The sequence below is a fragment of the Myotis brandtii genome, unplaced genomic scaffold (assembly GCF_000412655.1).
Source record: "Myotis brandtii unplaced genomic scaffold, ASM41265v1 scaffold168, whole genome shotgun sequence".
Lineage (NCBI taxonomy): Eukaryota > Metazoa > Chordata > Mammalia > Chiroptera > Vespertilionidae > Myotis > Myotis brandtii.
Genome location: NW_005356173.1, coordinates 959,205 through 979,067, shown reverse-complemented (window position 1 = coordinate 979,067; position 19,863 = coordinate 959,205). Strand labels below are relative to the sequence as shown.

Sequence of the window (19,863 nt, the reverse complement as noted above, 5' to 3'; positions counted from 1 at the left end):
TTGTGGTGACCCCCAACCATAAAATTATTTTCGTTGCTACTTCATAACTGTAATTTTGCTACTGTTATGAATCGTAATGTAAATATCTGATATGCAGGATGTATTTAGGCGACCCCTGTGAAAGGGTCGTTTGACCCCCAAAGGGGTCGCGACCCACAGGTTGAGAACCGCTGCCCTAGAGCATGTCTGTGTATCTTGTGTAGATACTGGGTGACAGGAGTCCTCAGGTCCCTTTAAGCTCACTTGTTTCCTGATTCTATAAGGCTTTCATGAAGTTCTCTCCTTTTCAAGCACCCTCTTCAGAGCAGCTTTGACATCTCTGTTCCTCAGACTGTAGATCAGGGGATTAAGCATGGGATTGAAAAGGCTGTGAAAGAGGAGGAGATATTTCTTCTGCTCCGTGGGGTCCCCATGTGGCGGCCCCACATACATGATAATGGCTGTGCCATAAAAGAGTCCAACCACGCACAGGTGGGAGGAGCAGGTGGAGAAGGCTTTCCGGCGCCCCTCCCCTGACTGGATCTTCAGGATGGCGCGTAGAATCTGAATGTAGGATATCACAATGGAGGAGACTGGTCCCACCAGCACAGACGCTGCCCCAGCCAAAACCATAATCTCGTTCATGTGGGTGTCTGCACAGGCAAGTTTGAGAACCGCTAGAATTTCACAGAAAAAGTGATTCACTTTCTGGGGTCCACAGAAGGGCAATGGTAAGAGTAGCACTGTATGTACTAGGGCCAGGAGGGCCCCTAAAGTCCAGGAAGTCACTGCCAGGGTGGTGCAGACTCTCCAGTTCACAAGGACAGAATATCGGAGAGGGTGGCAGATGGCCACATACCGATCATAGGACATTGCCACCAGGAGAAGACATTCAGTGCTAGCAAAGGTCAAGAAGAAGAAGGTCTGCGTCATGCAGCCAGCAAAGGAGACAGGCGTGGCTGGACTCAGGAGGTTTACCAGCATCTGGGGCACCGTGTTGCAGGCATAGGACATGTCAACAATGGCCAGGTGTGAGAGGAAAAAGTACATGGGGGTGTGTAGTCGGAAGTCCAACCAGATGAGGCCCAGGATGACCCCATTGCCCAGCAGAGTGAAGGCGTAGAACAGGGAGAAGAGCACAAAGAGGAGCATCTGAGTCCTTGGGCTGAGGGGAAATCCCAGCAGGAGGAACTCTGTGACCAAAGTCTGGTTTTCCCCCATTTTCCTGGGAAAGAGATAAGGGCACTCACGTCTGAATGCCGGGGGTAGGGGGATGGGAGGGTAATGACCAACCTGGTGGATCTGTGTCATTGTTTCTTTCCTCAGAAAACATCTTCCATGATATGCTTGTCCTGTTAGTCACTTACTACATGAATACTATGCCTTACAAATAACACAGAAGGAAATTGTTTTTCACTGTGATAAACTAAATGCTAGTATTCTCTTATAGTGTTCAGTAAATCTTACCTGTATTTTCAAACTTTCACCACTGTTCACAATATGGTAACACTGCAACTGCCTTCACAGCCACGGATACTCCTGGTTGGTGTGATTGCATCAGAGGTTTGCCCGTGTGTGATCCCGCACCGCAGTGCACACAGAGCCACATGTGTGAATCTGGGCTATGGTCTTGTATCCATATCTGCACATGAGGATGGGAAGATGGACCAGGAGCATGTCAGAGACCCTCTTATCAATGACCTCACAAATCTATGCCTTCATTATGTGAATTTCTTGTTAGCCTTGGAATTTTTACTGACAGAATAATCTTGAATTGAGAGAATGGTAGGCAGCCTGCCACACCTTGAGCTGGATTTAAAAGAGAGAACTTTGTCTTTTGACTTTTGTACCCACAGATGGTCTACTCTGATCGTGCTGTTTCATGATCGGATATTACCCATCACCCTCTTATCCTCTATATCAGTGATGGTGAACCTATGACACGCGTGTCAGAGGTGACACGTGAACTCATTTTTTTGGTTGATTTTTCTTTGTTAAATGGCATTTAAATATATAAAATAAATATCAAAAATATAAATCTTTGTTTTACTATGGTTGCAAATATCAAAAAATTTCTATATGTGACACGGCACCAGAGTTAAGTTAGGGTTTTTCAAAATGCTGACACGCCGAGCTCAAAAGGTTCGCCATCACTGCTCTATATGAATATTTATATTCTATACCTGCATGTGTGTGCATGATGAATATGTAAGATATAGAGTTATATATGTACACATGCACTTGAATCCTTATTATGTGCAAGTGTGCAAGGTACTTGGTATTTTCTATATTATCTTCTACTATATTTCACCAGTAAAAATGCTGGTTGAATACCTTAATGGGTCATAGCCCAAGATTTTAAAAACCCAAGTCTAAAGCTCTAACTATATACTCATATTCATAGAACCTCCAACATATTTTATAGCTTAACTCTAATATAAAGATATTTATCATGAACCTTTACCTTTTTGTGGTTTATCAATTTTTTAAAGTATTTCTACCACAGAGTGGGTATTCTAAGGTTTGATTTGTAATTATTAAACCATTGCTTTTGTTTTCTTGTCTGTCCGATTCTACATCTTCCTTCAATCCAGAATCCATCTGAATTTCACTAAAACAAAAATCCCAGGAAAATTCATAATTGAGTTCCTATCTATCGGTTCCCCATTCATATTTTCTGATTGACAGGTCAGCAGAGGACATTTGGCTCAAGTGGACTAGAAAGTCCTAAATGAGAAAGTGGCCCAGCCTCATTTCGTGGAACAGCCAACAGTCACCCTATCCAGCACAACAGGAGGCAGCTGCTCCAGAGCGTGAGACAGCAGGCCAACAGTAGCAACGGCCGCTTACAGCCCACAGGCTCCATGGCCAGCACTGATCAGTCTGAAGGATAATGAACTCCATCTAATCTGACTAGAACATTTACATCCCCCAGCCTCTGCCCCTTGTGGTTTTTGTACATAAAACTCAATCCCAAGGACAGTGAAGGCTGAGTCCTAATCTTTCCTGTTGTGGCTCTATCCCCCATTCCCTCTAATAAACTCCCCTCTTGCTCGCTGCATCTGCCTAAAGCCTTGAGTGACTCCAATCTTACACTGGTAAGTTAGTATTTGCAAGGTTTTATAAGCAAAAGTTTGAAGGTTTTATCCTGCTTCAAAGGAAGAATCAGAATTCACAGTAGAAATATTGGGAGATGATTTTACCTTAGTTTAAGAAATAACTTCATAGCAATTGGAATCACCTCCTTGAAGAAAACTGTTTGTTTCATTAGGACTGACCTTCATGTCAGTGAATGTTTTAAATCAGAGATTGATTGACCATCTATTCAAGACGGAATTCCCATGTTATGTGAGAACTTAAACAAGAAGAATGCTGAAGTCTCTTCCAACTATAGGATTCACTGGCCCTAAATGTATAGAAAAGTGTTAGCGGTTTTTATTTCGACTTTCTTGCAACATTTGGGGACAATGGAGACAGTGGTGCTATTTCTAAAATGTCATGGATGAAGGCACACAATGAACTAAATTAGAAGGACTAATGAGTGTCATCTCATCTTCTTTCTATCTGCCAGTAGCTAAAACACAAAACATAAAATCCACAGATATTTACTAAACATATTCAATGTCCTGCCACATGTCTTGACTGAGGACATACAAAACAATTCCCGTCTGCTGGTGTATTTAACCACTTGGAATGAAAAAGACTGTTAAAAGGACTAGAAAGATGATAATTCTCATATTTAAATAACTCATCAAATGGAAGTTCACTTTCAAAAATAAAACTTTCAGGACACTCTTCTTTAACAAACTCATTTTGTGGTCAATTAGGTCCATTATTTCATGAAAACATAATTTAATTTCATGGGACAATGGAAATATTTTCAAGCAAACCTCTAAAATAGCATCTTACCTTATAATTTAAACATGAAATTCAACACTAAATGCATCAAAGTAAGTGATCCATATTAGGTGTATCTAAAGGAGACAATAACTTAAATTATCCTATTAGGCATGTCTATACATAGCAGACATCTGGCATTGACAGACAATAACAATTCCATTTGTGATTTTTCATTAAGGCCTATCTGAAACTGTACAGTGAACAAAGTCGGGATAATATAAAAAAACTTACCACAGACTTACAGCTAAAAAGAAGAAGACGAGGTGAATGTGAGTGGGGGTAAGCAAAAATACACCAATAAAGTGAATAGCATCTGTGAGTTAGTGCTGAAATCCTGTCTCACAAGGATCTATCTCTTAGGAGAAAAGGTGCCCCAACAGAAGCAACGGGATTCCACTCAGAAGAGAAGATTTATTCTCTGCTTAACTCCCCCATCTCTCAATAGACTGAGTGTTTGGTATAGAGGAGGGAGAAAGACCCACCAGGCACACTGCCATCTGCTTCCTTCCAGGGAAAAAGGGCTCTCCAAGGACTTGTCTCTGGTTTTCTCTAGAGGGACATTTATGACAAGATGATGTTGATGATTCCTTCACTCACTGGAGGTCCACCATCATCAATTTAGAAGCACTAGAATGATTTAGGGAACTCCTTCATACATTACAATTACCACACACTTGGATTTATTACAGCTTCAAGAACTCTAATATTTCCCCACCTACTAACCCTCCAAATAGAGTAAGTAGGAAACAGGGCAGACGGAACCATCTATTTTTCCCATCCTCTCTAATGTTTGCTGAGTTTTATGTTACACCCAACCAGAATATGCAAAATATATATATGTATTTTAATCAAGTCACCATAAGGAATACATCCCATAAAGCAGCAGAAGCTATGGAAACAATGGGGAACATGTGAAGGAGTCAGAAACAGGATAAGCTATCCCAAGGGGACTTGTTAAATTCTGTTTGGTAGGATTTAACTTCGGTGCCAAAAGCAAAGGAAGACTCTCACCAGGAAACACTCTTAAATAAAAGACCAGAAACCATAAAATTCAGAGAAGAAAACACAGGGGAAAAGCTCCTTGACATTGGTCTTGGCTATCAAAATGAACAAGTGAGTTTTCATCAAACTAAAAACCTTTGGATAGCAAAAGAAATGATCAGCAAAATGAAAACATAACCTACAGAATGGGAAAACATGTTTGCAAACCATATATCTCATAAAGGATTAATATCCAAATTATATAAAGAACTCATACAACTCAATAGTAAAAATATCAAATAACTTCGTCAAAAAATGGGCAAAGAAACTGAATGGGCACTTTCCCAGTGAAGGCATACAAATGGCCAAGAGGTACATGGAAAGGTGCTCATTATCACTAATTATAAGGGGAGCGCAAATCAAACCTACATTGAGATAGCACCTCTCACCTGTTAGAATGGGAGTCATCAAGAAGACAAGAGATAAATGCTAGTGAGGATACAGACAAAAGAGGACAGCAGAAGAGGAAAGCACCTAAAGGTCGGGCAGGGTCCTGCTTTCTGGAAGTTCCATGGGAGCTGCAGAACCTTCTCTTTTGTTCCTGATTGAAAATGGGGCAGAATCCTCAGAAAAGGGGATTTATTCTCTGATGGGCTCATCCTAGTTATCAGCTCCTCAGGGCTCACTGCAGGGTGGGCTGTGAGATGCAGTGCGTGCCCACCTCCACTGGGAAGGAGGCAAGCTACTCTCTTTTCCTATTTCTGCTCTCATCTCTGGCAGGACGCACAGTTAGAAACACAGACAGACACAGAGCACACCTCTGAGATGTCACTCATTACAAAACCTGAACACTCCATAGTATTTGAATTTGATGAATCCCAGCACTGCCCTAGTCCCCCGTCTGGTCCAGGTGAGCCCATAAGGAAGCAGAACCCGTGTGACAATGAGTAAGCTCCTGGCGTTAAACTCTGTGGTTCAGCTTATCCCCACTGTGATCTGGGGCCTGTGTGTTACAGCAAAGATGGGATGAAAGCCCCCCCCCCCAAAAAAAAACACACAACAGCTGATTCCAGTAACAACTCAAGGTTTGGAGATACTGTACACAACTGGCTGTGGGTGCAGGGAGTGGACTGGGGACTCCAAAGAGAGGTCAAGGGGTCCCAGTTGGGCTTATCAGAACCTGCCTGAGGGAGGGGGGAAGAAGGCACACACCCATTGAAGGTGTCCTCTAATCTCTATTTTGAAGTGAGGAGATTCTGAGTCCAGTCCCTCAGGGAAGGGGAGGAAGGGACACTCCCCACGGCAGCTTCCCCTCGAAGCTTCATGCTTTTTCTGAGCCTGAGAGAAGATTTGCTACATAAGGCATTGTCATATTTATTTGTACTCTACTGCATTCTTTTACTGAAAGAACATAACGGAGTCAAAACGTTATTTTGGAAGTTTCATTTCAATTAATCATGCAACTTACAAACTGATTTGTTTACTACAGTGTGATTCCTGACTTGCTGGGTTTATGAAACAAATTTGGAAAACCTGAGCATAGTTATCAAGTTTGGAGAACAAGTCCCCCTGTGCTGTGACCCTACATATCCATGGTGAGGAGAAACACACATTTAGAAACACCAAAGTGCATACCAGTCAATCCATAAATACTGGCACCTATCCGCTTTCCTTTTCTTTTTATATTATAGGTTACCTACAGAATATCAGAAAATCAGAAACCTGACAGATAGGTGACAAAATTAGGAGCCAACTAATCCTGTGAAAACAATAGTTTAGGACATAGTTTTCTATGTTTGTCATCATCTGATCATCCTATATAATAAAAGGTTAATATGCAAATTGTCCCCTCCACTGGGAGTTTGACCGGGAGTTATTGGGGGAGGGGCCAGCTGGCCAACTGCCCACGGCCCCTCCCCCTGGCCGGCCAGACCCTGAATTTGTGCACTGGGCCTCTAGTCAATTATAAAAAGTAAAAAATTAGAACTAAGTCATTAAATATAAATGCTTCGGGTACCAAACAGACTTTAACCTAATGCATCCTCTCAAAATGACATGTTTTCTATGGCATATCAAGATGAAATTCCTTTAATGTGTGAAAAAACTTCTAAAAGTGGTCAGAGTAAAGCATAAACATACATGAAACATAAATGTATACAAAGGAAAATGACATACACAACACAGTCAGCTCTTAATTGCAATAAATATGTTCTCAGATATTTACATTACCTGTCAGCACTGGGCATTTTCTGTAACCACAGATCTTATTTCAACTGCATTTATAACTCATAGGGGCCCAGTGCACGAATTTGTGCACCTTGAAAGGAACTGTGGTGGGCACAAGGGCGGGTCTCAGCCCATCCTCTGTGCCCGAACCTGGCCCCTCCCATCTCTGCTCCCGTTCCTCTGTCTGCCGGTAGCCCCACTCTCACCACCACCACTCTGATGCGCTGATGGTGTCGGCTCCACTTGCACTCACTGAAGATGAAGACTCGCGCCAGCAGTGGGTGCGAGCGGTGGCTGCTGGCCCCAATTGCCCCTTGGAAGCAGGGGAAGGTGGAGAAGCCCTGAGGGGCAATCAGGGCCATTAGCCACCACTCCCACCCGCTGATGGCACTGAGCAATCAGGACCGGTGCCAGGCACCAGCAACGGGTGCAAGTGGTGGCTCAGCACCAGCAGTAGGTGTGAGTGCTGCGCGGGACCATGGCGCGTGGAAGCAAAGAATTTTCAGTAACCACCAGAGGCTTGCCCCAATGACAGCAACCAGCACCCCGCCTTGGTCTGGCACCCCTACTCACCTGCTCCATTATCCCACCGCGGCCGACACCCGCCATGTTCCGCACTCTGCCACCTGCTGCCGATGCCCACCATGTTCCATGCGCGCCCCTTGGTGGTCAGCACACATCATAGTGACAGGTTGTCCCGTTGTTCTGCTGTTCAGTCTATTTTCATATTAGGGTTTTATAATATAAAGATAGTTATAGAAAGGGCTACTAAAATTCATATATACTTTCTACTTGAAAGTAAAATAAGTAAAAATCAACACATTGATAATTTAAACAACTTTCAAAGCAAGGTACCATAAATTCGGTTTTCAAGTTTTTGGCTTTAATTGATGTAATAAGTATTCAACTCAAGGGTGAACGGATATGCAGAAAGTCATATAATTGATGGAAAATAATTGGAAATTGTCATTAATTGTGTTTTTGGGGTAATTGTGTGTTAAAAGGTCAAAAGTTCAATATTTTACTTGAAATCTTGAAAAATAAGAAGCTGAATTTGTTAGAGATTATTAAGCACAGCCCAAGACACAGACACTTCAGCTGACAGACACCTGAGTTCTCATTATGAGAAGTATGATCTATTGGAGATTTTTTCTACACTTTTGACCCCTCCATATTGTTCAATTGCATTTTCTCTAACTCTGTGTTCCTTGAGCCATATTTTTATTTTTCACACATTTCTCAGATTTTTAAAAAGAAAACTGGGTGTTTTGGATAATAGGTATGAGGACTCCTTTTCCTGGGAAGAAATATCCCCCCTGACAAACGTTGAAATTGGCATCTGCAGGACCAAGTTTCTGAGAAGTGAGGAAAGGACCTACCTGCCAAGAAGGGGAGTCGGGGATGCAGCACCCAGTCAGGTCAGGCTCTGTGTCCACTCCTCCGACACCTTTGCCCCTGGCGGTGAGGCTGGTGGCTATGGAGAAAGAGCACCCAATTCCAGACCGCACAGGGACACTGGGGAGGTGCCTGTAGGAGGTGGCCATGTCTGGTGGGATCTGGCGGCTCCAGCAGGGCTCTGACCCGGTGGCTAGATGAGGTGAGGTCTGGGGATGGGGTCTCCAAGGTCTGACCCAATCCCTGCATTGTGGGCCATCAAATGCTAAACACCTGCCACCCACCATGGAGGCCCTAGGTGCTGGGAAGCTCAGAGTAGTTGGCCAGTCATTCAGGCCCCACCCCTTGCCCTTTGACCTCTCTCTTCCAGAGCTGGCTGTGAGTGTGCACCTTTCTAGGTGAGGAGTCAGGGAGACATGAGGAAGCTCCTGAGTCAAGGCACATCAGAGCACTCTGGGGCAAGAGAGGAGCAGGAAGGAGGGAGACATTCCCCCAGTGTCCTGCTCTATTCTCAGCTGTTTGGAACACAAGTGGCCCTCCATGGGAAACTTACTCTATAAACTTCACCCGGTGGTTTTCCCTGTCAGCTGTAAAGATGCCCAGCCTGGCAGGGTCCACCTTGCTACTCACGCACCTGCCCTGGGTTCCATCTGGATTCTGCACCTTTATCATCAGGCCATTTATATCCAGTCCATGGATATAAATCAGGCCATGGACTCCCCTTATGGGGATGCTCCCCTTATGGGGATGCTCCCCTTATGGGGATCCTCCCATCCAAGACCTGGAAGGACCCTCCAAAGAGGCCCCTGCTATTTGTTCCTCATTTCATCATGTTTGGACACTTGAGAACCATCCACATCCCTCTTCTAGGGAGCAGATTTTCTCTCCCACATTCACCACCTGAGCAGGTAGTCAAGGCTGTGAAGCTGGAACCATTCCACTTCTTTGCCCAAACGAGATGAAGGGGAAGATCCAACAAGAACCAAGAGGACCACATGGAGACCAATGGACAGGACAATGGGAACAGCCCCACAGCAGTGGGGATCTACCACCCACATCTAGGACCCTGGACACCAACAGTCTCCGGTTCCCACAAGTGCAGTCCTGGGCCCTTGGACCTGCATCCCTAGCACCCACAAGACAGCTTGTGTGAGGTCGCCCAGAAGTCTCCCATGGGCTCCTCCTCCGAAGGCCAGTGGTCACAAGCTCACAACCCTGCAGGAGATGTCCTCCCTCCTCTTAAGCCTGATTCAGAAGCAGCAGTGCTCTCTGACCAACCCCATGCTGCTCCAGGCTGCCCTGCGATACACAAGGGAAATGCTGGGTGAAGACCATCGTCCGGCTTGACAGGTTCACTGACTTTGGTTAAAGAGATGCACCATGAAAAGCCTTCAGACCTCTCACCAAGGAGCAAGTCTCCAGAGGACTCTTCCTGCAGGAAGCCCTGAAAACACAAAGCGTCCATGCCACTGCCAACACTCCGTAGGATGGAGGTGAGCTGCCCCCATCTCCTAAGCTGCCTTGTCTTGCTGTGGACAGAAACCTGGGCACCTTGGAGAACACTGAGTGTTAGTGGAATAAGATCATGGAGACAAAAACTGAGATCTAGGCTGACTGCAGTGCCACACAGCCTGTCCCTTCTTTGTCTTCTCCAGAAACCTGCCCCTGGCCACTCAAACTTGGCAGGTCCCTGCCACCACCAATGTGGCTGTGCTATTTGTGCCACCCCAGAACCTGTTAATGCCCCACCTTCTCTGACACCACATATTGATCAAGAAATAAGAGGCACAGTCCCCCATCTCCTCTTGCTGCTCACAATGAGCCTCTCAATTCTAATTGCATTCCGGAATTCCACTTCATGAGAATGCAGTCCCTGCTTTTCCTATATAATAAAAGGCAAATCGACCGAACAGTGGAATGACCGGTCACTATGACACTCATTGACCACCAGGGGGCAGACGCTCAATGCAGGAGCTGCCCCTGGTGGTCAGTGTGCTCCCACAGGGGGAGTGCTGCTCAGCCAGAAGCCCTGAGCTGGGCCATGGCTGGTGAGCTCAGTGGCAGTGGTGGGAGCCTCTCCTGCCTCCGCAGCAGTGCTAAGGATGTCTGACTGACGGTTTAGGCCCACTCCCCGGGGAGCGGGCCCAAACCGTCATTAGGACATCTCCTGAGGGCTCCCGGACTGTGAGAGGGCACAGGCTGGGCTGAAGGACCCCCCAAGTGCACAAATTTCGTGCACCGGGCCTCTAGTTTATTTATAACCACAAGATCTCCTATTTCTGACATTCCCACACCTCCTAGGACCTCAACCTTCTTCTTCCAGCCCCACTCTTGTGAAAATGAATTTCTGACACAAATGGGTATAGATTCTTACCCTATTTTTGTCTTAGCTACCTCTGTTCCAGTTTTGCATAAGATAAACCCCAAGATTGGGGAGGCTTACATATGTTTAGAAGCTGTGGCATAATACAGATATGAATGCAAAATAGGATGCCCCTTAATTTGAGCCAGTACTGGGTTCCTGCTTTCCTTTAATCCCATCAGCCTAGAGCACTGGTGAGGTCCATCCTAGGTCCATATACAGGTGAGGCAGGGAAGCTTCCAGAGATTCCTCAGAAAGGAAAAGAAAACAAATGTATAAACTTGATGATGGGCAAAGGATCAGAATCCTAGGTAAGATGAGATGCTGAGAACAGCATGGTGTCTTACTCAGATTGCCTCCTTCAGGGCAGTGCAGAGTGGCGTGGAAAAGGAGTTGTTACTAGGCATGATTTAGGCCACTCAGATGAGAGTTTCTGCTCTGATCAAGAGAAGTAATGTTTCTCCAATGACAGGCTGGATAACAGACGTGTTCTTTGTGGTGTTAATGCTTTGACCAGAATAATATAAACTCTTTTTTTGTTTCTTCCACTCTGTCATGTGGATGCCAATGCTAAGCCATGTTGAGTTAAAATCTGTGATATTTTGGGAAGAAAGCAAACAAGCAGTGTGGGTTTGAAATAAGTATGATGATGTTAAACCCAAGCTAGGTCCTATTACCGACTCTGTGGTGTAGGCCAAATTACTAAATTACTCTGAAAGTTTGCTTCCTTGTCTATGAAAGGACGAAAATAGGTGAAGACAAAGAACATATATGCATAGCCCGTGGACACTGACAACAGTGTGGTGGTGGCCAGAGGGAGGGGAGCTGGGGCTGGATGGAGGTGGGTAAGGGGGAGTTGGGATGTGGAACATCTGTAATAGTGTCAACAATAAAAAAGGAATAATGTTGATTTCACAGTGTTACTGGTGAAATGTAAATAGGGTAATTGGGAAATATCCCACAGAATCCTCAGGATAAAGAAAATGCATCCTTTTTTGTTTCTCATCTCTTTGAAAACAATGACCCATGTTGAAAGAATATATATATATATATATATATATATAGTCATAAAACAATATTCATAAGCAGTATTTGGACTCGTGCTAAATAAACTCTAATTAGGAGTATACCTCCAAAACAAAAGAAGTCATAAGAGCAAAATATAATTTATTAGAATTCTAAAACTCAAATATTAAAACAGTTAATAGAATTTCCTCATATACTCAAACATTTCCTGCAGTTTAGTAACAAAATAGAGTTGGGGTTTTTGTGTGTTTCTTTTTTTTTTCAGTCCTCACCATTTCTCAGACCTACTGGAGGCTATAATTCAGTGGTACCAGTCACCTTCACAGAAGCTTGGTCTTTTAGGCCCATTCTTTGTCAAGTATTTTTGAACTGACATAATAAGAGTGAATGCCATCCCTAATTTTCCTAATGGGCTCTTCTAAAAATATTCTAAATTCAAACCTATGGCTTATGTTTTGTGTGAGAGAAATTATCCTATATTTTCTTCTTCCTCTTCTTTTGTAGGGTTTTAACCTTAACACAAGATATACATATTTTTGAGAAAATAACAATTTCTCTAGGTATAGTTAAAAAGCCTGTTTGTTTCTTTCTAACTTTCAAATGGGGCACTCGATAATTCCATAGTGCTTTTTGTTACACTTAGAGCCAATATGAATTGCTTTATTCAAATTGTTTGTATACCGGGGCAAGGGGGCTCAGAGCAAAGTTTGTGGTTTTCTGGGGCTGGAAATGTCTTGATTCCATGAAGATAAAAAGACTAATGGCTGGAGATAAAAAGACTAATGGCCAGAGATAAAATGTATTTCCCAAATGAGCTAATGAATGAAGCTTTTTGAGAACTGAGAGGAAAATAGGAGGGTGGAGGGAAAAGCTTCCCTTTTGCTTCCTAATTTCATGGGAGAAGAAAGATATGAAGTGATAATGGTATATGAGAAAATTCAGATGAAAAAATAAATCCAAAGAAAGCAGATAATATACTATCACATATATGATACACTTGAATGACGCATGATAAAACAGGAATAGAGAGGAAGAGAATTCAGAAGACACCATTACTGTGTTAAAGAAATCATTCATTATACTATGCTGGCCACTTAAGCCCTGAACTTGTGTTTTTTAAAAAAAATAAATTCCTCTTCCATATCATTCCGATCACTTGGGTCCAGAAGAAGTGATTTATAGTCCCTGGAACAGGTGTTCTTTGGAATTTTGTTGAGGTTCCTACAAGTCCTTACCCGACTTTGTCATGTTATTGGTTCTAAGTGTGAGTCTACAATGTTCTGTCAAGTTATTAGCCTTTCCTGATGCTTTCTTCCTTTCACAGGGTTTCCTTAGTCCTAGAATATTTTATGTAATGATCATCCTAATGGGTGATGACAGACATCAAGCTCTGTCACCAGGACTCTGGGAAAGACAACTTCCCTAGTAACTGACTCATATTTATTCTAGACACAAGCTTTTTCTAATCAAATGGTGCAGAATGAAATGAAACTAAGATTCTGATATTTCTGTCTCTCATATTGAAAATTCATATAATTAAACTTTGCTTTTCACAGAAATAGATTTATTGGGCTCAGATGCAGATGCTTTTTCAGATCAAATGTCATCATCTCTAGTTGTTACATTCCAGAGCAGGGAGTTGACTATAGGAGCCTGCTTATCCCCAGGTGAGTATTCTGTCTTGATAGAGTTGCCCTTTGTAGCAGCATATATTATGGAATTGTTAGCATATGCTTACAGCAATAAGGGCAATGGAAATTACAGAGGAATCTAAAAGGAGATTAGAGAGAACAAATCCTCAGCAGAAGAGAAACCGCATCTCAGATTGTGCTGGGAATATGCTGTAGGAGTCCGTGGCTCTCTGCCCCTGTGCTTACCCACTTTGTGACTTGTCTCAGAGTCTGTGCGCTCTGTCACTTTCTACTTATGCTCCATGTTCTGGACAGTACACCATGTTAAGGATAGAATCTGATGAATATATGTTCTTGATAGCAGAAATCTAAGACATGAGATTTTTGAATATTCACAACACCGTTCCCCCAGATCTCACAGAGAACAAATCTTCCACCTTCAGGCCTCTCCCTGGCATCCCTCACACTGCTCTCTGTTTCCACTTCACTCTCTTCAGGGCACCCTTGATTTCTGCGTTCCTCAGGCTGTAGATCAGCGGGTTCAGCATAGGGTTGAAAAGGCTATAAAACAGGGAAAGGATCTTCTGCTGCTCTTCAGGATGGTAGGATTTGGGGGCCATGTATATGACGATGGCACTGCCAAAGAAGAGACCAACCACACAGAGGTGGGAGGAGCAGGTGGAGAAGGCCTTTCTGCGACCCTCTCCAGACTGGATCCTCAGGATAGCAATGAGGATGCGTGTGTAGGACACCAGCACCAAGCTGAGGGGCCCCACTAAGATAAATACAGAAGCAGCAAAGATGACAACCTGGTTGAGCCTAGTGTCAGCGCAGGCCAGCCTGAGGACAGACAGGATCTCACAGAAGAAGTGGTTGATTTCCTGAGGCCCACAGAAGGGCAGCCTCAGGATGAGAACCACATGGACCAGAGCCAGGAGGGAACCACATGCCCAGGAAGTAGCAGCCAGGACTGTGCATACCCTCCAGCTCATGATGACAGGGTAATGGAGGGGGTGGCAAATTGCCACGTACCGATCATAGGACATCATTACCAAGAGGAGACACTCAGTGTGAGCAAAAGCCATGTATAAAAAGGTCTGCATTATGCATGGGACAAAGGAGATAGTTTTTTCCTTGTTCAGAAGGTTTTCCAGCATCTTTGGGACATTGTTTGAAGCATATGAAATATCAACAATGGCCAGGTGTGAGAGAAAGAAGTACATGGGGGTGTGCAGTCGGGAGTCCAGCCAGATGAGCGCCAGGATGACTGCGTTGCCCAGCAGGGTGAAAGCGTAGAACAGAGAGAAGAGCACAAAGAGGAGCAGCTGCATGTTTGGGCTGAGCAGGAATCCCAGGAGAATGAATTCGGTGACCCGTGTCTGATTTTCCATCATGCCCTGGCGACTGTGCCTACGTGGGTCACTGCAGTATGCTGTGGGCTGAGGAGCAAATGCAGATCTGGATTAGTTATTACACAGAAAGAGGGCATTTATGGTGCCCACTGTATGCTGACTCAGCTAGCAATCTCTTTCAGGGTCATTACATCAGATCCTTTTATCCACATGAAAGTAGAAATACAATCTGTTCAGGTAACTAGTCTAAATGGGCACAAGGTATCATGTACTGTTTCCATTTCTAAAGAATTTTATTAACTTTGATTACAAAATCCACATTTTTACCATCCTGATGGCAGCCACAGAATAAATCATTTTCCAGAATGCCTAATCATTTTATTTTTTAGAAAGGCCCATTGCCATATTCTCATGTAGTTTTACTTCCTAATTTATTTAGATTTTTAATTCTGTTCCCATTTTTTCCTCCTCATTTGATTTTCTCTTATTATATAATGTGTGCGGAGTATATTGCCCATTGCAGGTGCTCAATAAATGATCAGGAGCAAATATATGAATTAATGAATTAGGGAATGAGATTTACAAATACAATTTCAAAGAGGTCCGTTTTCCTCTGTATTCACTAGGTTTAGGGCTTTAGTAAATGTTGGCAGTAAGTTTTTTACTTCCTGATGCTATGCAGGAAAATCTAGCTGTCTCCTTTCTGGGCACAAGCAGAGCAACATCACTAATCTGTCCAGTGTTCATAGAGTCAATTCATGGTACAGGGTCAGGGCGAGTGGTTATCTATGTAAAGAGTTAACAATATAACATTACCCCCTCCTACCCTACCCCAGCCTCTTATAGGGCTTCTCCCCTGCTTCTGAGTAGATACTGTTTCTGGGCCCACTGCATTTGAATAGTGTCCAGTACATTTGTTGGATGGATGGATGGATGAAAGACAATACATTCCACCAACCATATGGCCATAGGGAGAACCAAAAGGGAAAACCTAAGATATTCCATAGAAGTGTACACCTACTACCTGACAATTCATGGCATTCAAGAGCATTCAGTCTCAATGGGCAACATATAACCCCAGATCTGCAAATTCCAGCCCTGCCTTAAGCCCAGAAAGCTGCCTGCCCATAAGTTGACCCTGTACTTCCCATTTAGTTTGCTGATTTTTGGAGCCCTTCCTTCCTCCAGACCCCAGCTTCTGTAAATTACCACACTTTGCAAAAGGCCCTTTACTCACTGCGGCACCAGCCTTATCTCAGAGATATTAGATTTAGAGGAAACTGCACAGAAGTGAGGAGAGATTTTGCAGGTCGGAGCTGAGGATCTTGCTCCCTCCAACAGTCGTGGAAAGAGGATCTTGGCAGGTGCAGGAGTTGTCCCAGTTCTCTTTTTTTTTATAGCAAAGGTGGATATTTATTGAAGAACAAGTACAGACTCCCACGTGGGGAGAAGGAAAGAGTCCCACAGAATGGACTCCCATGTGGGGAGGGGGCAAAGGCTTCCACTGACTCCCTCTGTCCCTGTTCTCTTGACACAGGCGAATGCAGGGATAGGCTGGCTCACTGTGAGCACAGCTGTAAAGGTTTTACAGTGAGGTCATCGCCAACCAAGCTCTCCTAGATTGTTCCTGAGGGTCCCTGAGAGAGATGAGACAAGGTCACAAAAGATACAGACACCATCTCTACCAGGAAAACCAGAAGTTGTTTGTCTTTCTCTCTCTCTGGGCCCTGGGGATGGATGTTCGGAAGAAAAGGAGCAGGTATTATTGACTTAATACCCAGCTGGATCCATATACATGAAACTTGTATCATAATAAGGATAAACATACTCCTGGGGCCACATTGCAAATTACACCCCCTAAGTATTTGGATAGTGATGGATCCTGTATCTCAGTCTTGTCCCAAATGAAATTAGTGGAGCTCGGAGGAGGCAAAGCATCATCCTTATGAAATAATGACTTCAAAAACTGGCATTAATTTATTTCTCCTTTCTTCTTAGAGAATTTTAAGTTTGGTATCGGTAGGTAAGAAAAACATTTTTATCAACCTTCCACACTTGGTGAGAAAGATGCTGAGACATTTCCACATAGTATCTGAGATTTTTATATGGGGTATTAGAAGGAAGGGAAACCAGAAACCAGAGTAAAGCTAGCCTTGAAGAGGTGTCTTGAGGATTAGAGGGCAGGAATGTCAAACTCACATCTAGACTAAGATATACTCATGATGTTCAGTGAACACTCTGATACAATGATGCCTTGGAATGAGGTGTTGTCTTTATATAACACAAAATAAAATATAAATAGAGAATTTCTTGAAAATTTTTCTGAATGTCTCTCTTATGGGTCAAGCCTACACAGGTGCGAATGTGTATATTTATGTGTGTTTGCTCATTGGGCAAAGTTTTGGAGAGAATTGTCCAAAACCCACCTATCAGAACACATTTGGTACTTTACTTTAGAGAGATGTAGGTTTTTGTGTGTGTGCAATGTGGTTCTGTGTTAACAAGGAAGGAAAGAAAATTTGGCTATGGTTTTTGATTCACAGCCTAGTTGATAATTGAAAACATACATATTTCCATTGGCAAAATAAAGAAGCTCAAGGAACAATTTCCCTGAAACCTCTGGAGAAGTGATAAGAAAAGTTTAAAAGCCATTGTATAGTGGTTTAAAAATTAATGGAAGCACTTAATTAGATAAAATTAATTTACTGACTACCTAAAACTAGAGAACTAAATAAAATATCACCAAGATGCGTTTCAATTTCTATATAGTATCTCTCCATATATGAATACTTTATCTCCATAATTACTCATATGTAGATATTAAATTTCATTGAGTCATTCATTTCTTAATCTACTTATTCAATTTACATTTATTGAGTGTCTGCTATATGTGGGCATTATCCTAGATACTGGAGAAGCAAACATTAATGAGATACTGCCTTGAATGTGAAGGACATTACAGTTTCCCTATAGAGCTAGTCATGTAAATAAACAATTTAGGGGCTGTTTTAGAAGTGTGCATAGTATACCCTGGGACAAAGAGAAGGTGTGCTAGATTACTCTGAAAGGGGTTGAGACAGGCCCCTTAGTGGGTGGGACACCCTTCAAGAAGACACAAGATGGATAGGACATGCCAGATGTATCCTAGGGTGAACATTATGCAACATGCATGGAACATTTTAATTTACAAAGATCCTGTTATTAAAAGGTTAACCAGAAATACCATACAAATTTGCAGCAACATCACTGTGAAAATGAAAAGCATGAAACAAGGAGTCAACCGATAGAATATGACGCCAAGGATGGGGAGGCAAATGACCAAAGATTTCCAATGTGAGATTTATCAATAGTGCACCCTGCCAGGAATCTATCACATTCAAAAGGAGTTACTGTCAGTACCCTGGAAATACATCTATACTCCATCAACTTATCACATTGTTCTAAATTCCTCAACACTCTCAGAAAGAGCTGATGATTGGGAAGGTAATGGATTTCACACCTTCTCATTTTTTCTTCAATTAGGGGACAAAAGTCCACATGATCTCTCGTATCTCCAGGGCCACAGTATAGACTCAAGGGGAGGGACAAGGAGCAATGGCATTTCTAAACACAGAAAAATCAGTATTAGATATGCAGAGTATTAATAAATATGATTATGAAGGACAAATTGTGTGCCTGTTTGTTGGGTTTTTGTTGTTGTTGCTAGAAAACCATCAAATTCTCCTTTTATCTCTCAATTGCTAAGCATTTGGTAGAGTCCTTAGCAACAGAGATGTGTTTCTCAAAACCTGGTCCAAGGACCACCAGCATGAAAAGAGAATTTCACTCTTTATAAGGAAACAAAAAGTGCCTTGTATATTCTAAAGTTCAAAGTAAATGTAAGGTACTATTAAAAACAAACAAACAGCTTTCATGCATGCAAGAAACCTTAGAGATTATTGCAACCAAAGGTGTCATTTGGAAATGAGACTACTGAAGCTAGAAAAGGTATGACTCATTCAAGAATAAAGGCAGTTTAAGACAAGAACCCAGGCATTTCAAATTTAGTGTATTCAAAATGGATGCTTAATTTTCCTGTCTTACCTTTCACAGGTTGAAGTGCTATCCCTCCAAGTTACTCTAGTGAGAAACTGAGTCATTCTTCTTCCTTTCCAAAATTACTTAAATTCTGTTCACTTCTCTCCATCTTCAATGCCACTGCCATGGACCACAGTCTAAGAGGAATGCTTGAATTAGAAGACAGGGAGAGAGGTTTGAGCCTCAATGTTAAAAAAACAACTTAAACATACATTTAGTATTAATTCCAAATTTAATAATATAAACAGATATAGATTCACAACATCAATTAAAACTTTTTTCAACTTTGTGCTTTTTATTGGCAGGCAACAACTTTATACTCCTAGGTATCACTAAATTGTGTACAGTTAGAGACGAAGCATTCTAGAAAAGCAGGCAGCAGAATTAAACAGAGCAGAGTTACGAGAAGGTCAGTCTTCATTATGTTGCCCATCTTTCATTATGTGTACACAGAAGCACGAATGCAATTTGAAGTTGTTTTTTTGTTAAATATATTTTGATTGATTTCAGAGAAAAAGGGAGAAGGAGAGAGAGAAAAACATTAATGATGAGAGAGAATTATTGATTGGCTGCCTTCTGCGTGCCTCCAACTGGCGATTGAGCCCACAACCCAGGCATATTCCCTGACCAGGAATCCAACTGATGACCTCCTGGTTCTTAAGTCAATGCTCAACCACTGAGCCATGCCAGCAGGGGCAATTTGAAATCTTTTAATGGAAATGAAGTTACAATCACGCATCTATGTGACCAACACCTTAACTCCAAATATTTGACTGTAAGGTGTACGTAAGCAGTTTCTCATTGCACAATTATTAAAATGTATTTTTCCTGTTAGAAACCAGCAACTTATTTTTTGTGTTTTTCTTTTGAAGAACTATGCTCCACACAGAACTGTTCCATTGTATGGAGGAAGATCAACTGAAGAGTGAGGAGT

At 42.7% G+C, this 19,863-nt stretch overlaps 2 protein-coding genes across 2 annotated transcripts; both read right to left on the bottom strand.

Annotated features, from left to right (window-relative positions):
- Positions 1 to 267: 267 nt before the first annotated feature.
- On the bottom strand, positions 268 to 1,200 carry LOC102243907 (olfactory receptor 13). Its single transcript, XM_005862812.1, has one exon. The coding sequence runs from the start codon at positions 1,198 to 1,200 to the stop codon at positions 268 to 270; it is 933 nt and encodes a 310-aa protein (XP_005862874.1).
- Positions 1,201 to 13,928: 12,728 nt separating this feature from the next.
- LOC102243610 (olfactory receptor 2A5) lies at positions 13,929 to 14,920 on the bottom strand. The gene has a single exon (XM_005862811.2). The coding sequence runs from the start codon at positions 14,892 to 14,894 to the stop codon at positions 13,962 to 13,964; it is 933 nt and encodes a 310-aa protein (XP_005862873.1). The 5' UTR covers positions 14,895 to 14,920; the 3' UTR covers positions 13,929 to 13,961.
- Between the last annotated feature and the right edge of the window lie 4,943 nt (positions 14,921 to 19,863).